At 41.5% G+C, this 21073-nt stretch overlaps 1 protein-coding gene across 2 annotated transcripts in view; it reads right to left on the minus strand.

Moving 5' to 3' along the window:
• spsb4a (splA/ryanodine receptor domain and SOCS box containing 4a) overlaps positions 1-21073 on the minus strand; it is an 81677-nt gene that overhangs the window by 33213 nt on the left and 27391 nt on the right. For both annotated transcript variants that reach the window (XM_020616129.1, XM_020616131.1), the window contains exon 2: positions 16184-17141. In XM_020616129.1, coding sequence (XP_020471785.1) covers positions 16184-16916 — 733 coding nt within the window. In that variant the 5' untranslated portion in view covers positions 16917-17141. The remainder of the gene's footprint in view (positions 1-16183; positions 17142-21073) is intronic.

The raw sequence follows: 21073 nt of genomic DNA on the forward strand, positions 1-21073 counted from the left end.
TCATCTCAATTTCTTGATGAATTTGCAGTTTATTCTTTAGAATCTCCTTCACTTTACATTCCGCTTCTGTCCAGCTTTCTCCAGCTGTCTCCTTGATTCCCTCAAAGATCAAGTTTTTTCGCTTGGACTGTGCTTCCAAATACTCAATTTTATCCGTTATAGCTATTAAACTCTCACAAGTTTTGTAGACGTCATCCCTTGTCTCCTTGGTTTGTATTTTCTGTTCACTTATAAGAAGCATTTTTCAAACATGAGCCGTCATTTCCAGTAGCCAGTCATAAAGAAGGCCTCCTGTTGCTAAAGGTCCACAGCAGTGGCTGCCAGGCTGAAGAGGTTGCATTGTTTAGCTCGGAGAGAATGTTGCAACCAGGGATCTGTAGTTTATGTCAACACTAGGAAACAGGACATGATGGGAGCGCAAAGAGCATTTAGGAGCATCTTGTTATGTCAGTTTGTTTTGGGTCTCACTGGACCTTCTAGGCTGAAAGGAAATTAAAGTAGCTTTAAGGTATTAAAAGAAATATTAAAATTTTCTTAGATTAGATATCCTTTATGACTAGACCAACTTACTACTGTGTGAACCGGCCTTGGTCTATTGATTTGACTGTACAGACGTTTCCAGTAAAACATGTATTAGTCTGTAAATGGTAGGATCAGAATTTGACATCAACAACATGAAAGCACTGATCCATCGTGTCTTGTATCAACAGTTCAGGCTGCTGGTGGTGGTATAATGTTGTGGGAGATATTTTCTTGGCACACTTTGGGCCCCCTAGTACCAGCTAAGCATAGTTTAAATGCCAATGTTTCCAGCACCTTATTGAAACTATGCCACAAAGAATAAAGGCAATTCTGAAGACAAAAAGGTGGTCCAAGCCAATACCAGCAAGGTGTACCATGACTGGTGAGTGTACAGCTAAAGACATCGTCTTGGATCCCGGAGCACCTTTTCGCTGCCTGGCGCTGAAACAGCTACTTGAAGGAAGCACTTGTCATGGCTACTGCTGATGCTATAATACAAGTGACAACCCATCTGATGGTTCTTTAGCTAAAAGCTGAAATATTTCTTTCTTACAGTTCTGAGCGGTTTCTTAGTGCAATAAGCGCTTCCGTTTGAAAGCACAGGGGTCTGAGCACACTCCAGTAAAGCTGTAGCTCATTCTGGTGTCACTTTTCTCAGTTTAGGTGACCTAGCAACATACATGTTTCTACAAACAGTCAGTGATCAATGAAAAGTCAACAAAAGCATTTTTTTCTTAATTATCATTGATGACACAAACAAAATTACAGATTATTCAAGTAAGCAGTTAATAATGTGGATCAAATGGGAAATTCCAAAACCTTCATCTCCAACCTCTTTAAACTACACAAGCTACATAATGGACAAACATCTGTAGCACACTACCATGAAAACATCAGGTCTGTGAAACACACAGCAACACTTTCATGTGTTAAGACCACAGGATGCTCTCTTCCTATCACTTCATCTGTGTGAATCATCTGCTGTATATGAGCTACTGAGCTAATTGATAGGAGAGAAGAAAACTGTACCAACACCACTGCCTAGTGTGTTTGTTGTGCATTCAGTTTCATAAAAAGAACTTGTGACATGCTTCCATTTACTCACCTTCCCTTTCTGCAGGTCATACACTATTCGACGTGAGACCACTGAGCAGAAACAACCTGTAACACAGCTACATACTGCTGATTATTATCAAGGCCAGTCTGTGGCATAGGCGACACTGGCAGTCGTCCAGGGCGCCAAATGCCTGGAGGGGTGCCACACAAGTGTTTTATTTTTCTTTTTTAATTAACAGTATTGTTGCCCTTCTACTCCACAGGGGCTAAATGTTCCACTAATATGCTGGTTACAGAAAACACTCCCCCCATGTATGTTACTTTTAGTTATATACATTTACTCTTAATTCATTTTTCTTTGTTAATGTTGTGTGAATATCTAGTTTGCATTAAACTGCAGTTCAGTTTGAACAGCAAGCACTGGCAGCGAGCAGGCCAGCAGAGTGGGGTTGGAATGGACTGTGGCAGCAGTATAGGGTTATTTTGGTATAAGGCTTGTGCGTGACTCTGTTTAGGAGCACAGCATATAGTCCATGCGCTAAAGGTGTCCACTTGTCAAAGATGAGAGATGGTATTTAGGCAGGTAGATCAGCATCTCTCAAATACCACTTTCCCATCTGCACCTTCACCCTTAAAAAGGCAATTTTCTGCATCAGTGTCATGTGGAAGTAGAAATCAGTCACTTCTCTATAAGAAACACAACTTTAGCAGGTTTAGCACATAATACATGATGAGAGTATTTAGTATGACAGTGTCACACAGCCGCTAAAGCAACACGCTCGTGTGTCACTAGAAGTTCAACAGCAAAAAGACACCTCCTTTAGCAAAAGATGCATCTCGCCTTTGAGTGTCTATCTCTGATGCTTCATCCACTCTGACGCAGACAGGTCATCAATATTAAAGTGATTCAAATTGGCATTGATTATATTAGGTTCATTAATACACTATGGAAGCAGATTTAACAGTGGGCAGACCAACACTTCTGTGTTTTCTATGATGTTTAACAGATTGGAAACCAGGCCAATAGCTTAAACCGTCATTCAATTTCACAGTAAGTTTTGCAATCTGTCACTTAGGCCACCAGCATAGAAATTTACAAATCATCCCACAGTAACACCAAGAGAGACCGGTCCAGAGCTGTTGTGCCACATAGGAACAGACACAACATGAAGAAAGCTGCTTAGGCAACTGAAATCAGCAGTGCTAAAGGCGTGAGAGGGGCAAGAGATGACCACCATCAGTCAAGGAGGAAAAGTAGGCTGTCCCTGGTAGGCTAGTGGTTAAGGCACTGCGCTCTCACCGCTGCGGCCTGGGTTCGAATCAGGGTTGTGTCAGGAAGGGCATCTGGCGTAAAACACGTGCCAAATGTCAACATGTGAGTCGTCAGTGTGACGATTCTCTGTGGTGACCCCTAAACGGGAAAAGCCGAAAGTGACTTTCAGTCAAGGAGAAAAAGTACACCCTCTGCTGTTCACTCACTTTAACATATTTAGAAATTCAGATCACAGATTTTAAATTATCACAGGGCATCCCGCCCTTGAGAAGTAATTAAGGATTTCTGTGAAGGCTCTTTATGTCAGTCTTAACCACCAGTGAGTAGACTGTAAAAATTAGTCAAAGTTAGTGTGTAGGATCAATCTGTGGCCTTTGTATTTTGCCTCTGCTGTTACTTAAGATTCATTCATGGTGTTTCTGAATAGGAGCAAGTTGATTTTAAATACATTTCCATTGAGCCATCTTAGAAATTAAATGTGTAAGAAGAAAGCTTTAACTTGTATCTCAGTTTAGACCATGAGCTTTGGGACATGCCTAACTTTCCAATATGTCAGCTGAGGGACTGTCATAATGTTAGAAAGTTTTCACCTCTAAACAGACTTACTCATACTTCACATATTGTGAAAGACAACTAGGGGTAATGTCTCACCCTGAAGAGAAAGTTTTCACAGCCTTTCTTGCCACATTTTGTTTCAAAACACAGCACAAGGCCAGAGCAAGTAATTTCTGCCCCTAAAGAAAAACCAGACAGAGGCCAGACTTAGCCCAATGTGCAAAGCAGTTGTTAGAATATTCATAGTAAAATCGACACCAATTGGTGACATTAGTAAAGAGTAGTGTTGTGCGCTGACCTTTCAAACACAAAAAACAAGCAGGGAATGTTGGCCAGCTGCACACTGAAGTGGAGATGGTTTGCTTATAATTACATTTCTTGATTAACTTTAATATCATGGGCAAAATACTGACATGCATAGTGCACGTCACAGCATGGCAATGATCAACATGTGCCTGTGAGTCATCACAGCTACTGTTAACAGGCAGAGTTAAAATGAGTAAGTAAGGCTTTCAAAATAAGACCAGGTAGGGAACTGCTCCGTGTACAGTGGCAAGAAAAAGTCAACCCTATAAATTTGACTTAAATATGGTCAGATATTATTCAAAGTTAATTTAATGAACCAAAAAATGAGTGTTAACTAATTACACACAAATCGCCGTATCGTTCTTGTCCATATTCAAACATTTATTGGAAAAAGGACGTGAACCCGTAGGCTAATGACATCAACAAAATCTAATTGGAGTCCAGTGAATGAAACAAGATTGGAGGTGTCGAGTAAAGCTGCATTAAAAACCCCTCAAGTATTTTAGATTTGTTCTGTGCTAGAATCATCTGCTGATGAGAACCAAGCCTCACAAATAAATAAATGAATCAATTAAAAAAATAAGAATCTGAAGACTCATGATCAAGGGTCATTGGTCTGGATAAAGCTGGAACAGGTTACATAGTAAACTCAGAGTTTAGATGTTCATCATTCCGCAGTCGGACAAACCGAGTACTGTGGCTACTCTCACCCTTATCATTACACAAAGCACACATTTGAGTGCTCCGACCATCTAGGCTAAAGTTTTACCCACGTGTGCAAACCCATCCCAGACCCGAACATAATTTACCAAAAGGTCCCGTTGGACTCGGTTCGGGTATCCACACTCTAAGCTGAAGCTGTTCTGTAAGAAGAATGATCCAAAACTTCTGGACATTGGGCAGTTCTGACAGCTACAAGAAGCACTTGTTTGATGCCACAAGAGTTTTGACCAGTTATAAAATCCAGGGGTTCACTTACTTTTGCCGCCAGCATTGTGAATGTTTAATGGGTGTTGTCAATAAAGTAATGAATAAATTATAATTGTGTGTGTTATTAGCTTTCTTTATTGTGACTCTAGATCAGATAATATTTTATGAACAGTTATTGCAGAAATCCAGGTAATTCCAAAAAGCTCGCATACCCTTTCTTGCCACTGTATATACTTCAAATAATAACAGAGTTACCGTTCATTTAAATGTGATCTCTGTTCTGTGCATGTGAACGCACTGAATGTCAGAGAAAATATTGAAAAATGAAAGAGTAACACCACTAATTGGGCAAGAATGAGGAGAGTGACTAGACGATTTTGAGCAATGTACTCCACCCTAAACAGCTCTTCCCAGTGGCACATAGCAGAGAACTACGTGAGAAGAAGGGAAACAGGGAGTTGCTGGAAAAGACTAAGCCAGCTTGGTCAACTTTCCATGGCAAATGATGCTGAAGAAAGGGTTTTCTAGGACATAAACAAAACAAATTACATCAAGTCTCTGCTCTCTGTTCCAAAGGACAGAATTCCTGAGTGCTAATGCAAATCCCTTCACCTGACTGAAGTCATGACATCATCCTGACCAGACATGCAAACAGGAAACATTAAAAGAAGTGTTGTCATGGAGACAGGGCAACATGTCTTCAATGGGAACAGATGGATACAATTCAGAGCAAGTTCACAGACTCGATTTAGGTTAGTCACAAGAGAAACAACAGTCCGAAAAATGGCCAACTCAAACAGAAAGACACTGACAGGCTACAAGCTCTCAGTGCCCACAGGTACCTGTGACTGAACTCCTGGCCTTTAGTGCCATAACACAGTGTTCATCGACTAACTGAAAACACACATCTAATTTAGCGGAGCCATAAAAAAAAACTGAAGTAAATGAAGTAATAAATCGGGTGAGTTTCATTCACCGGAGAGAAGCATGCAAAAGAGAGAGCCAGAGAGGGCCAAGAGACCTTTAAATAGAAACAAATCTGAGAGGACACAAAGGAATCCAGCCTGTCAGCAACTTGGTAATGTCAGGAGGCCAAACTGAGGTGTTGATTAGGGGCCAATCCTACAACTTCCTGAACAGCGAAGGAGGACGAGGACTGGGGAAGATTATCTTGCTCTCATTCATTACAGAGATAGAGAGTGATTGGATCGCCCTGTTAACAAACAGAATGTGTGTGTGTGTGTGTGTGTGTGTGTGTGTGTGTGTGTGTGTGTGTGTGTTTTTCCTGCTACGTGGGGACTTCTTCCTGACTCCATACCAACTCATGAGGACCCATTTCACGGTGGGGACCTAAATTGAGGTCCCCATGGACAAGAAATTGAATTTTAGGGTGGCAACATGGTTTAGGGTTAGGATGAGGATGAGGTTAGGGTTAGGTTAAGGTTAGGGTCAGGGTTAGGGTTAGGTTTGGTTTGGGAAGGGTTAGGCAAATAGTGGTTAAGGTTAGGGTTAGTCTACAGGAAATGCATGTAAGTCAATGTAAAGTCCCCATGGACTACGAAACATAAACTCTGTGTGTGTGTGTGTGTGTGTGTGTGTGTGGTAGGGGTCTTGTTTTTTCTTATACTTGTTGGGACAGAAAATCAGGCACACACTAGCTTTCTGGGGACTGCTGTCACTTGTAGGGACTTGTGGCAAGTTTGAGTAAGTGTTGGCTTTGGTGTAAGTCTTTGTAGAGCAGTGTTAACTGTGGCATTTATGGTTTCGTAAGAAGTGACTGCTGAGGTTTCAAAACTGATTTTGAAATTGAAACTGAAATTGCTTTGGATATCCAATAGCTTGTGTTGTGGTGCATAACTGACTGCAAAGCAAAAAACTGGTCCACCAAATAGTTTTATTGCTGTTTACAGTGTATTTTTGGAGATTAAATGCATTCAAACGAGTCTCTAAAATACTGCCCTACTCCTATAAATGACACAAAGGTAATGACCGAATGCAGTAAATGCAATACTTATCCACTAGGACTTGTGTATGACACACAGACACACAGGGTGGAACAAATGAGACGAAATGAATCAGTCCTGACAGAGAGGGAAGATAAATGGTGCAATGATCAGGTGTTAAATCACCCTGGTTGTATTTCTGCAGTCGCTCATCTTCTCTCAGTGTCTCTCATCTCACAGGGCCATTTCTTTTTTACACACAATAGTACCAGCAATGCAGTAGGGAAATGTTAAACTGTGACTACGTCTAGGGATTTCATTTCTTTTTTTTCTCCCACAGGGGTGTTTATCCTTCATCTTCTTCACCTCAGCTACACATTATTCTTCTTTGAAGCATTTCTGCTGCATCTCTCTGTTTATCCCTCGCTATCAGCTATCTTCATCTGGCCCTCCTCTCTCTGTTTTTCTGTAGCTCTGTTCAAACAATTAATGCCAATTATGATGTCAATATAGAGGGGCTAAATGGAAATTTTCCATAAATAATGTCAGCTAAACAAAGATGCAGGTTAGAAATACTTCTGGTTTCTCAATATTTATTCAACATTCCAAAATTTAGGGTAAAAATATTCACTTGACAGTTGGTAACTAAGCTAGTAAGTCTGGTGGTTTCTGCCAGAAAGCAAACAATAGATCTGGCATTGCACATGGATTGGTTGGGCAGTTACAGCAGATTTGGCCTGTAGATAACAACATGTTTAGTGCTGAAATTGAAATGAATCTAACAGAGCAAAATGGTTGGATTAATTGCAATAAAAGACAAATCCATTACTTGTTCATCAACCTAAGGCTGCTGTTATTCCAGGTCATTACTGTCCATGTGTTTTACAGTGAGGAAGAGGTTGCCAAGTTCAAGACTGAAGGTATATATTCAGAAGAATACAATTCTAGCTATACTGTCGTTGTGCTGTACAAAATGCTCCAGCACCCAGCTTTTAAAGACTGCGAGGCACTCAGGTGAAGGTGCTGACAGCCAGGTTGCTATAGAGACAGCTATATCTGTGATCACTGTTATAACAGCGCCAATGGTTTCTTGGACAGGCTGCAAATTAAACGAGGTTTAATGTACAATACTTCATCCTGGTATAAGTGGTTTAAGTGGTCTATGTGGACTTGGTTTAATCACAGTCTGAGAATTGGTCTGAAATACAATCGCTGAACTGGGTCACTAGTTTAATATCAACCCAGGGCTTTAGATGGTCACTTAAAGTTGTATGATCCACTCTGGCAAAAGTACCACTTAACAGCAGTATGTGCTTTAAGTGCTCTACTGTTGTACTCACCACTGCAGGACTTACACTTGAAGTCAGTGAACATGTATTTAAAACAGTAATTCTGATTCCAGTACTCTTATCTTCACTAATCAGTCGGGTTCTGCCCTGCAGCCATCATTAGTACCCATCTCCTGCTTCACTACTCTCTGAGCCAGGGGCGGATCTAGAAAATTTTGGACGGGGTGGCCAGGCTGCGGCACAGACTCAGAGAGGGATATGTTTTTTTTAATAAAAAAAAAAAAAGTAAATTAAGCCCCTAGTTCCCTTAAATAATAAACCAACTTTATAGCCAACTTTGACTGCAGTTCTTACTTACCCGCGGCCAGGGGACATCATTGCTGCACAGGCATTTTTCGTTATACTACATTGTATGTTACAGTTTGTGCTATGAGAGCAGGCTGCAGAGCACAGGTGCAAAGACAGAGGTATCCATCTAAAAAGGACATTAAATGTGAAGAGAATGTTGGTTAATTTAGCTTTTACTCAGCTCTGTAAATTAGCCACTATAAAAATTTGCACAATTAGCATTTGTAGAGTGCTTTGTTTACTTCATAGTACGGGTGCAAAATGCACTGAAGGTAAAGTGTGTAGAAGGCAAGGTTAGGGAATGTAAGAAAGAAAAGGAAACAAATAGTTTCCTTTGTGTACCTATACCATGCGTGGGCTTCAGTGATGAGCTGCTGATGGCTTGTCTAGTGCAGAAGCTAACAAGAGTATGCACAGGTAAAAAAGAAAGAGACACAAATCTATATAGACGGTTTATATTTTATGTACTGCAGTTTTGACATATCCATCTTTAAAACTTATTGCCGGAAAAAAAAAAGAAGTGCAAGGAATTCCTCTTAAGTGAAACTAAAATAAACAACAGTTGTTTTTTTGTTTTTTTACTCCACAGCAACACATTTTTTTCCCGCATTCTCCCCACAGTTACACAGGTTAATCCCCAGATCTCCCTGTGGCTGTTATTATTTGGAACAATTTCTCCAACAGAAACTGAGCCTGTTTCTAGGACACGTTGCTGTTGAGTTTCCCTAACATCATTTTTCAGTTCACTGAGCAGGACAAATTAATTTCTGTCACGTTCACTATGTTGCAGCAGCAACAGAAGTCCATCCACCTATTATCTACATTAGTCCCAGACAACACTTGCACAAGAGGTGGTGTACACCCAGAACGGGTTGCCAGTATGTGGCAGAACCCCAAACAATGAACATCTCATCAGTATGACTGTATAATCAGTATAAGGTGATGTGACATGTCAGCAAGAACAACAATAGATGAATTAAAGGATCTCTGTGGTCTTCAGTTTTGGTGAATAGGTGACTGTGTATGGTAGCAGAAGCGGTCAGAAGTAGGTCAGACATGGTGTGTGTGAACTCATGATGCAGACTAAAAGTGTGTGTGTGAGGGGAGTCAGGTGAGTCACTTCTTACTGACAGTTCAGCTGGAATGTGATGCCTGAGGCAGCCCACAAATTAAACTATGAAGTAATCCCTGCCAACACAAACGGCTTCTAACGGCATGTTTATTTCAGCACACTCCAGCGGTTTTATACGTTTGTCACTTTTCACCCACTGCAGTTGAAACAGACAAAACGATGGAAGAGGTGATATAGGTGTGGTGCGATGCAGTTTTGAAACTATTTTTGACAATTCGCCTTCCCAAGTCAGCTCAGTCAGGAAGCTGATCAGCCGAGTGTCAGTGTCATGCTACTTCTTTAACCTCATCCCACACACCTGCATGGGTCTGCTACCTCTCCGCTTTCTGGAAATCTCTGCCATTCTGTAACTCTCACACTCATCTTTTTTACTTGACTTTCCCACTTTTCAACCCAACTTCCTTGCTGCACACCGTTTTCTCCTCCATTTTCTTCCCTAGCAGTCTCTGAGACAGTAATGACTGGTCCCGCCATCCAGTCAGCTGAACTGTCTGAAGATGAACAGGTTTGTGGTTTTAAATAACATGACAGCTCTTGGACGAAGAACTTTTAATGTCAATATTATAGCAACTGGGAAAATCCACATTTTAAATTGTAGAGCTGTAAGTCTGCAGAACACAGAAAAAAAACTCAAGCCAACTTTTCAGATGTGTGATTTGAACCATGAAATTCTCCAGACATTACCCAGAGGAGCTGTAGGTGAGAACGCAAATTTCTGAGGCAGTTGACCTGGATATTAACTGGATGTGATGATACACTTAGATCACGATAGGAGATGATACACAATATTGGGTTCACAAGAACAAGACAAGATGCAACTCTTCATCCCCCAACCAACAGAGCCCCGTCCATTAAAACACAACAGGGAGCTGTGTTTTTGCTAAAATGTGAATGTAACATCACTTTGCCATCACACTCCGTCACTGTGGCTGCTGCTCCAGTTCTGTTGCGTACTAATATTGCGAGACAGATTTTGCCTTGAAAATAAATATCATCACATTTTAATATCGCAAGATGTTGTTGCATGAGATTTCGTCACACCTCTTTACTCTGCCATCTCCCTAGTACAAAATCCGTGTAAAGTCGGGGTGAGCTGGAATGAGCCCATGTGAGAATACGACAGCATACAATCCAGAGTATTCACACCGGTGGAATCCGGAGGAATAAAAACAGTAATTTACAATGAAGAGACCAACGACAACATGTAACTGAAGACAACAACATTTGGGAACTTTTGTCCTAAAGAGCTAGTGCCAGAATCATCAGAAAAGGCAAGAGACTTGGTTGTTTATGACCAAACTGCAAACTGGCAATGTGATTGTGTCATGTTCTGCCTCATGTGCGCTCTACCCAGACACCCACCCAACAAACAGAGTCAGTAGGTGAGAACACGTCTGACAGGACTACCTCCTGTTGTGTGCGACATGTGTGAGGCTATGGACAAAGTCAGGACCTTGTGAAAAGCCATCAGTAATCCTTTGGATAGAGAATCCTTTAAATTAGATTTAGAAGGTTCTTACCTGATAACAGTGATATGTACTGAACAGTGAGTTTAAATTACTCTGAAAAGGTCTGAAATTCTATTTCTGAATGGCTTGTATAGTAGCTGATATTAGTTGAATTAAAGTGACTTTAAAGTGCCAGATTTTCTAGTGGAGTTTGGTGTGATGTGTGCTGGAGTACAAAGAGAAGAGAAAGAGAGAAACAGAAAAGGAGAGGAAGTGGCACACATCAGGGCTGAAGCAGACAGCTCACACTGCAACAAATCAAAGCACTGCTAAGTGGTATAATTATAGAGACAGGACGAGAGAGAATACAGAGCTGTGGGCATGAGAGAGAGAGACACGCACACACACATCAGACAAAGCAGATGAGTACACTTCAAGATAATAAATTAGTTACAAATGTGGCTCAAAGTGTAGCAACAATCAAGTGAAATGTACTTTATCTGTCAAACAACTGTTCACTGCTAGATGGAGGAAGAGGAATTCGCTGTAGTCCGAGTGCTGGAAGAATGAATAATTTAAATCACATTTACAGGATAATGCAGCTTGAACCTTGCTCAGCATGTATTTGCATTAGTGCTTATTATATCTACTTATCTGACCCTGATTGGTCTGTGTGAACCTCACAACTACCATGAGCCTGGAGAGCTGTTGGGTTTATGTCTCACTTATGTGTGTTGTGTTACTGCAAGAATGGGAGCAATGATCTAAGGTGGAGCAAAGTGATGATCAATTGCTCCTGGTGCAGTGGGGCCCAGGCTGATGAGAAACACAGTTTGTGGAGAGAAGAAGCCACGTCTATAAATCTCTTTTTTAATACCCCACAGTCATGTTTCCCCTCAAAACAATAATTCACAAACAGTCCAATAGTCGCTTCTCATAGGAAGGCCTATTAGATAAAGTCATTACCAAACAACCCAGAGGATTTCTCATGACCAGATGCACACATACTCAAAATCATAGAAGACATTTGTACATTAAACTTACTGACGCTCAAATACACATTTCACAAATGTTATACTAAGCAATTACCATGAGGAAATCAGCAAAAAGTGTGTGGCCTAGCTAACCATGTATAGCGGGTTTCCATTTGCACACAAACACTCAGGTAGACTGTAATTATGACTTCATTCTCACTATCTGAGTCATCTGTGGGCAGACGAGCCAATTCATTTTGAAAGTGATATTGAACAAAGCCTCTGCACAAACAGTAATCACAGCCCAATTGCCCACTCTGCAACAAAGGCAGAACGCGCAAGGCTATTTACTTCACCTCTGAATGAAATCTTGAGATACAACTCTCATTGTTTCAGCTTCATTTCAAAGGCTGGAATACTAATAAGCCAAAAGACCTCACAGCTATGAATGTGGAATGGAATGACAAACAAAAAAGCAATGTTTTAGATTTGGTGGTCCAAGTGGATTTCCCCTACCTGAAGCCTGTCTCCCAGTGATACCTTTGTCTTTGTCTGTCTGCATACACACACACACACACACACACACACACTAAAACACACATATAGGATTACATTTTGTTTTGTTTACAAGTTTTGGAATGCACGGTTGCATAATTACATACCTTTTAGGACTCGACTTTCTAACAGAAGGGGACATTTTAAGGTCTAGTCACACCAATGTTTAAATCAGCTACATTTTGTTGCATAATCATTAATTTGTGCAATCAGTGGATTTACTTATAGGGGTGAAACAATTAGCACAAAAGCTTTTGTGAACTTTGACACGAATTTACCCTGTTGACAAACCACAGTCTCACCACTGTCTACTTTTATTTATTTAACCATCCTCTGAATATAAACTGCTGTCTAAAAGAAAGGTTTGTTGGGAGTTATAATACAAGAGATGATAATACAAATATATCTTTGAACAAACTGTGTAAAGTTAGTGATCACGGCAAAGCTAACTGGTAAATGCTGTCACTTAGTATTCTTGTTAACTCAAAGAAGCTTTTGTTTTCATAACTCCCTACCGAAGGGTATTTCTGGCTTATTAGCATGTTAGCAGTTAGCTCAGCAGCAACAGTAGCTCACCTACTAGCCCTGCAATAGAGAATATGAAGGTCACACAGTGTTAAATGTTGGGATGGAGGCGCCATTTCTGGAGGTACACATTGCATTTACCTGCATACATTCTTGTTTTGTTTGGCTAAAAAGATGCTTAAATTGGTCAGATATCACTTTAGTGACTGGTAATTCAAAATGGATAACCTTGGCTGACTGTAGCTAACTCAGATCAGACCTATTGATCCAGTCTACGGACGTGACTGAAAAATTACTCTGCACACTGATCTCAGCTCAATTCAGGAGCTAACGCTAGCATGATGAGCCTTTCAACTTCCACTCTCCTTCCTGCATTAAAGAGCCCATGGCATGTTCATTTCCAGCCATTTAATGTTTAATCTTTGGTATCTCTGGATTAGCTTTGCACCCCTCATAACTCCAAATAGTCTGTAATTATTTCAGAATGATCAAACCAGAGAGCCTCTTCCTAAAAATGAAGGGATAGCTCGTGAATGCGACACACCCCCTGCTGCCGGTGTTGTGTCGAAAATGGACACTACCACAAACCACAACAGCATTAAGTCATTTGAATTTCTCCTCCATAGATAGGTAAACAATAGTATATGTACTGATGAAAAGGGTATTTGAGAAACCCCATATTTTAACTGGCATAATGCAGACATAGTAACTTCTCCAGCCTTGCAACAATTGTGTCTAATGTTGCAAAAACAACACATTAACAGACATGCAACATGCTTTTTTTTTTAACTTACTGTTAAGTCCCACCAAGCAGTGGAATCACTGCCTTTCAATTAGCTCCAAGGTAAGTAAATCCAACTGGTGGTTACTGCGTCTTCCCCCACGTGACCACATACATTCCCATAGTAGTGAATTTAATTCCAACAGGTAGCGTAGAGTCGACAATAACATCATAGGTTGTTATTCTGCTCCTTAACCAGCAACACATCACATGCAGCAGACACACTGGCTCAAGCAATCAAACCAAACAGGTGCTGTGTTCCAGGGGAATCCAGCGTTGATGAGCTGATCAGTCACCGCTGCGGGGGGGTTTCACAGACCAGCTGCTTGTAGGTTAGACCCGGTCAGGTAAAACAGTCAGTCAGGAACAGTCCTGGACATGCAGCAACCTCAGGCCCTTTATTTTTCTCCACATCCTCTGGTCACAGTGCAGCAGCAGGAGGTAAAATATAATCACCAAACCGGGTGCAGTGGAAAAACTCCGCTTTTAAAATGGCACCGGTGGATGTCAGGCAAGCTCACATGAACATACAACTTCCTGGAGATTATGCCCATTCAAGAAGATCCTTAAACTACCACGCAAGACTTAATTTTGTTAGAAAAAAGTCTCATGAGTGAGAGTTTGCGAGACATGTATAAGCCGAGTTGCTTCTGCATAGAAGTACTACAACATACGTATACCTCATTTTTTTTTTAGCTTTAGGTCACGTCTAAGATAATAATTCACCATTGTAACATTGTAGAAAACAAGGAAAAGCATGACATGGGCCCTTTAAGCTTTGTACATTTTCCACAGTCAAACCTCATTTCACAGCTTTAAGTCTATATGCTTGCAGAAGTGAGGGCTCTGAACAGACTCAATATTCTCCTAGGTGGCACATCACACAGACACACCGTGAAATCCAGCAGATGGCTCCATAAATGGAAAATGGCTGAGATGAGGTGCTTTCAACAGCCAAGGTATCTGCTTTGAACTAAGCTTGAGTGCATGAGATGAGAGGACATCACACATAGAGCCTGGCAGGGCTTATATCAGAGGTTAAGAAATTCAAGTCTTAAAATTCAGTATGTTATTTTTCTGACCGATATTCTAGCTGGCCTGCTGCAGTTTTAAAATCAAAACATCAAATTTAAAATTGGGACGAGGCACATGACCTCTTTTTAAAGACAGACTCTTGATGTCCCAGTGATCCATGGGAGCAGGGAACTTCTAAGAAATTTTCAAAGAAAAATTTGAGAGAAAATTGAGGTAACTGGGCAAAATGAAGTCTGACAAACTAGAGAGAGAGAGAGAGACAGGAGTTTCTTTTCAGATTTCAAACAGAGTGGAACCTCTCCAGAGTCAGATCATAACCCTGTTTTCATAACACACACTTTCCCTTCCTGGCAGGTGTGTAACCATGTGTCCATGATTTGTGTCTAAGAGTTCTTTTAACAAGTTGCTGTGACAAAGAGTTACTGTTTAGACTGGGAAGCGAGGGAAAGCCTGTCTCTTCTCTCATAACACATATTTAAACAGACAGTGGGAGCACTGGAACATAATGCAGGCCCCTGGGAACAAGAATTATGAAACTTAAATACTTAAATCCATAGCATACACAGTAACATCCAAACTACTCTTTCTGAACTGTGCTCCTTCTCATACCACAAAAACACAGCTGTTACACAGACACAGCTACAGTACTTTTTGATACAGCTGCTTTCTACAGGAACTATTCAGTGCCATAACAAACTCTTCTATCAGCAGTGGCGATCCAACAAATGGAGCCAAAATAGCACACCCTGTTGTGATACCACATAAGACCCATAATACTTCTAGGTGCCATGTGCAAGACTGCATATGAGAAATTAATTACCTCAGGTACCTGGCCTAAGACCTGCTCAATAATATCTGGCAAAAGCAGCCTGAGAGAAGACCCAACAGGGACCAAAGGCAATTAGCTTCACATTCAGAAGGTCAGTTCCTGTAGCTCTTGCGTATGTACTTTACTTAAAATAAGATCAGTCAGAAGGCAACTTCTCTGATCTCCTCCATATTGTCAACAAGTCTTCTGTTGTATTTTATCAATATTTAAAACAACTTCCATATTTTATAACTGACCTAATCAGAAAACCCAAATTCATCATGACAAATTACTTTTGTAAATATTTGCTTTTTAGTTTGAGAGAGCAACAGCATAGAGAATAGTTCCATTTAAAAAAAAAAAGTGACACATTACAAGATGACGACATGTGAGGAGCGGTTTAACTGCTGCCTCAACTTTTCCCGCGCTGCCCATGCCGGTGTCATCACAGTCATGAATACCACAGAACATATACATTGCCAAACAGATTTCCATCCCGTGTTTCAAATGTTTACAGAATTTCATAGTAAATTCAAATCTTACCACAACCTAGAACAAGTGGTGGCATGTCACAATCAGACTGGGTCACTTCTGCTGGTTGGTTTCCTTTTCTGGTATTAACAGCCAGAACGTGTCGGAAGCTCGCTCAGCAGTTAACATTGAGAAAATGTGTTGGTAGTGTAGTAGTGTACATGATACTTACGATCCAAGCCGTTGATGTACTTCATTGATATCTCACAATGTCCCCACACAGCACTGACAATGGGATACAGCTTCTTGCCCTTCAGCCCTCTAAATGCCACTCCTAGATACTGTCCGTCCACCATGAAGCTCAGCGTCCCTTCGTCCATGTCCAGAATCACTAGCAGACAGTCCGACAGGGTGAATGGCTCCTCTGGCTCCAGGGAACAAGGGTAAGAAGGCATCGAGCTGTGGGCCCGGTTCTTACTGTCATGGTAGAGCCGGTTCCTTCCCAGATCCCAGCCCCAGGACTCACAGTCTGACCCTACCAATGCTGTGTACCCAACAGAATGTAATGGCGCTTCTGACGTTGCCACTCCAACCACGGCATGGGTGCCTCGCTGCCGGGCAGGCCAATGGATCTTCCACACATGAAGACCCCTTGTGTATCCAACACGGCCTCGAATGCAGTCTGTGCTTTGGGCAACTGGGTGGCGATGAAATGTCAACTTATCATCCTCTTTGATGAAGATGTTGAGTGAGCGGTCATCGGGGTTCCATGCGTGACGAAGCTGGGTCTCTAGTCCAGCACATGGCATGTCCAGTAGAAGATCTAGCCTCGGAGGCTTAGAGAAATCAGGGCCCCTCAGTTCTGGGTGGGGCCGGCGATGAGGCAAGGGCCGGTAGGATGGAGAGCTACCACTTTCACTGCGACCATCTACTGATTTAATGCTGCCAGAAATCTTCTGGCCCATGGCTGCGATGAAAGGGTTGGCAGGAGGAGGGGGGAGGGTGGTGTTTGTGCAGGTGAGTGCTGCGCTGCGCAGAGCTTGACGTTACCTCATCAATGTGGCAGAACACAGGTGAGAGTTCATAACTGGGGAGTGGAGGGAGATGAAGGAGGAGGTGATGAATGAAAAATGGGTGTGATCTGGTTTCATGCCACAAATGTCTTCAGAAAGACAAAGCTGCTGCTGCTCCTGTTGAAAGACCAGAAAAAAATAAAGTTAATAAATAGTTATTAACCCCTCTAGTTGTTAACCACCACTTATTTGCAGCAAACTATAGTCTAAGGAATGAACTAAAAAAAAAAAGATTACAAGATACAAAGAGGTGATGATTGAAAGAGAAGGATGTCGATGGTAAGTGTTGGCAAAACTCTTTGTTTCACAGATTGTCTGTGGCTTCATTTTGATAATGAACAGCAGGACAAGCACATACACACACATTGGCACAAATGCACACATATTTCCTCTGACTTGCCCTGCATCCTCCCAGCAAAACCATGTGTCAATACCAATACATGCAAACCTCCAAACATTCCCCAGTAGAGCAACAATGGCCAGATTTGAAGCTGACACACTGCCATTTAGGTAATGTCATTATAATGAGTTTTGCCTGAGTCTGCAAAGATATCAGCTCAGCAGGAGGAAAACAAAAGCACCAGGTAATAATTTATCTACATTACTTTGTGAAACTGCACCCTTGCACCCTCACACTGAGTATCTGAGTGCAGTACATGTAGCAGGCAGCACAAGTGTTTGTATACATGACCAAGTCCTACCAAGAAATCACCGTGGCTAATTCAGTGTTTCATTTTTAGAAGGTAATTTCCACTTTTATGCAATTTTCAGTGTAATATGCCAGAGAGTTTTGGTTTAGTTTTTATTCAGTTTTAGTTGATTTCACTTCCAATTTTGGTTTAATGGGGTGTGGGGCTATATAAAAACAAAAACCTAACTATTAAAAATCTATGTTCAATTGTTGATTCTGAAATGAGTATTAGTATAAATGCATATCTTTTTAAATGTCTTTTAATAAAGAAATCATAAAGAAAATAACTAAAATATACAAAGTTTACCCACAAACTAGTAAAAATGTTCAAATTAATTGTCTAACATTGTTATTTTACTTAGCATCATGTAGAGCCACTAAAAAGGTGATCTTGCACACAGACAGTTCCGCGTGGGTTAACTGGCGGCTTGTGCTTCCTGTTCTCAGGAAGAGTAAGTCACACTTTGGGCAGACAGGGAAGTGGATGAATGACGACATTCTTCACACATCTCGTGTATCTGCTGTGCTTCTCTGTACCTCTTCCAGCGAAATCTGCAATGTACAATTTTTTTTTATCTGTAAACTGAAGTGATGCTTCTTCTGGTAAAAGTGCCTCACGCCTTGATAGGAGTGACGCAGAGCTTTTTTATGTATCAGCAATGTACTGTGGAGAGCTAGAGTAAAAAAAAAAGGGTAGAGACAGAGACAGAAGGTCAGACTGCTGTTGATACTATAGTGTTGTTAATGCATCTCTGTTTGGTTTATTGTCTTTCTATACATGAATTAGCTGCTTAAGCCTGGAAAGCCAGCAGCAATATTGAGCTGGAAATACCCTTCAGAAAGTACATCCTGCACACAAAGGCCACTGCAATGTAAGGTGCAAGAAGGTTAATATAAAAATATATACAGGGGTTTTCTTTTTAAAGACAGATGACTCCAATGCAAATATTCTCACCAAACCAGTCTGACACCCCACCGCAGAGTGAGGTCATGGTGTTATTGTGTGAAATTTCTAAGCCCTCCACACACACATTGCGCACACACACACAGAGACACAGAGCTCCATCTCATTTTGACTTTCTACATTTTCCCTCTCTGTCTCTCTTTCTCTTTCTCTTACTGTGAATGAGGTCACAGCAGCTGGCAGCCAATGTGTGCCCCCACTCAGTTCACTCCTCAGCAGGAGAAGGTTGAGTGCCCAGACACAAACAGCTGCCTCAGTGTGTCATCATGGCTGGCAGGTGGGTTAGGGGTGGACGCTGCTTGGAAGATTCAAGAGTCATCCCTGCCAAACTTCAGTCAAAGAAAAGACTGTTTAACATTGTACAAACTCTCATTGTGCTTGTGCGCACATCTCAACTGACCCAGTCTGACACAGCATGCGGATGACAATCTGGCATTATGGGCTGTGATCAAGGAGGCACACCCGACCTCTGACCCCGTGTCACCACTGTTGCGTAGTAACCTCTCGACTAGCTGGTGGTGGGCTGGCGCGGCGTCTGCTGCTGCGAATAGTGGCAACATGCTTCTGCCATCTGTTGTTTACTTTTCCTCCCTCCTTACTTCTCCCTCCAACTCTCTCTTCTTCTGCGGCCAATTCATTTAGGACCGACCGCACTTGTTCCCCCTCCCTTCATCTCTACTTTCAGCTGACTCAGACAAGTACAGACAGGACAGTTAATCACATTACACAAAGATATACACAAATGGAAATGATATGATTTAGTGCCATAACTAATAATTATTTTCCTTACCTATAAACTGAATGATGATTCAATTTTATTGATAAACTGAGTATTTTGTCTAGAAAACAAAGGATTTCCAAAAGTCCAGTAATGATATCTTTGTCTGACCAACAATCTTTGTATCACATAGAATACTAGAAATTTTTCCTGAGTTTGTAAAAGCTGTAACAAAAGAAGTTGACATTTTACTTGAGAAAGAACAAGAATATTTGATGAATCAACTCAATTCCTTCAGCACTATGATTTTCAGCTTGCTTAAAACAACACAAATGAGTTCCACAGTCAAAAGGATGTTGGGGCAGAAATGACCAGGAACGTGGAAGAATGAGGATAAAGGATAAAGAGGTAGAAAAATGAGGTGAATTTGATACACACTTGACCAAAATATAACATTTTTTTGGAGAAGTTCAGCAAAAAAGAAGGTGAATGTGAGAAAGTGAAAACTAGTTTCAAGGCCTCATAAAAAAGTGGAAAAGGGTGAGATAAGGAGAGAGACATGGTGGGAGGATTGGCCTCATCTGGCTTCTCCTGCTGCACCACAACAAACTCCAGTCAGTACAAAGCATGTGAGGGCTGTGTGTGCGCGCGCGCCTGTAAATGTTTTACATTGTACAAGAGGACAACACAGTGTGTGTGTGTCTGCCTCACAGACTGTGTTTCGTTTAAAACTGTCCAACAAGCTGTGGCTGGGCAGACGGGCTTTGAAGTCAGAGCAGGGATAGGAAACCACTGAGGAACCTCTCACTCATCCTGCACCAGCGTCTGAGAACAAACCAGACGTCTGTGGGCTTCTCCACAAAATATCATGTCAGATTCTCCAGAGGATCCAAAGCACTAAGTATTGAAATAATGACTAAGAGAAACCAAGGTTGCCACGTAATGTTGAATACAGTAATACGCTTATTCACTCTAAGAGTTATCCAAGAAGATAACTCACACACTCATATTTGTCTGCACAGCAGTAGCTGGTTGGCTCAGTCTAGCATAAAGACTGAGAAAGAAAGTTCACCTGCCGTACCAGCACGGCCACAGTGCCCCCATCCATAGGGCACGGGGGTCAATGAATGGTTTGATGGGTATGAAAATGATGTGGCTTATGCTACGGCCTTCACGGTTGCCAGGCTCAACCGAGTTGAACACCTATGGGAGGTTTTGGAGCGATGTGTTAGAGTCTCCGCCACCATCATCAGAACACCAAATGAGGGGATATCTTTTGGTAGAATGGTGTTCACCCCTCCAGTTCAGAGACTTGGAAAATCGATGCCAAGGAGCACTGAAGCTGCTCTGGTGGCACAACCCCTTACTGATACACCTTATATCGATATTTCCTTTAACTTGTCAGCTGAAGATGCTCCCTCCGTGTTCTAGTTTTTATGCTAAACTAAATGGCTCCTGGCTGAACCAGCACATTGAACAGAGAGATACGTGATTTGCATAAATCTTATCTCTCAGCCAAAAAAAAAAAAAAAAGCATATTCCTTTAAGACATTTCCATTCACCTTGAAGCAAAAAGGTTATGACCTGCTGCCACAAAGCTGAACTCAGTTTTAGCCAAACTTAATGACTTGCCCCTAGGACAACTGCTAAAACAGGCATATTAATTTGGAAAGAGT

This window comes from Monopterus albus, unplaced genomic scaffold (genome assembly GCF_001952655.1).
Source record: "Monopterus albus unplaced genomic scaffold, M_albus_1.0 scaffold172.1, whole genome shotgun sequence".
In the NCBI taxonomy this organism is placed as follows: Eukaryota; Metazoa; Chordata; class Actinopteri; order Synbranchiformes; family Synbranchidae; genus Monopterus; species Monopterus albus.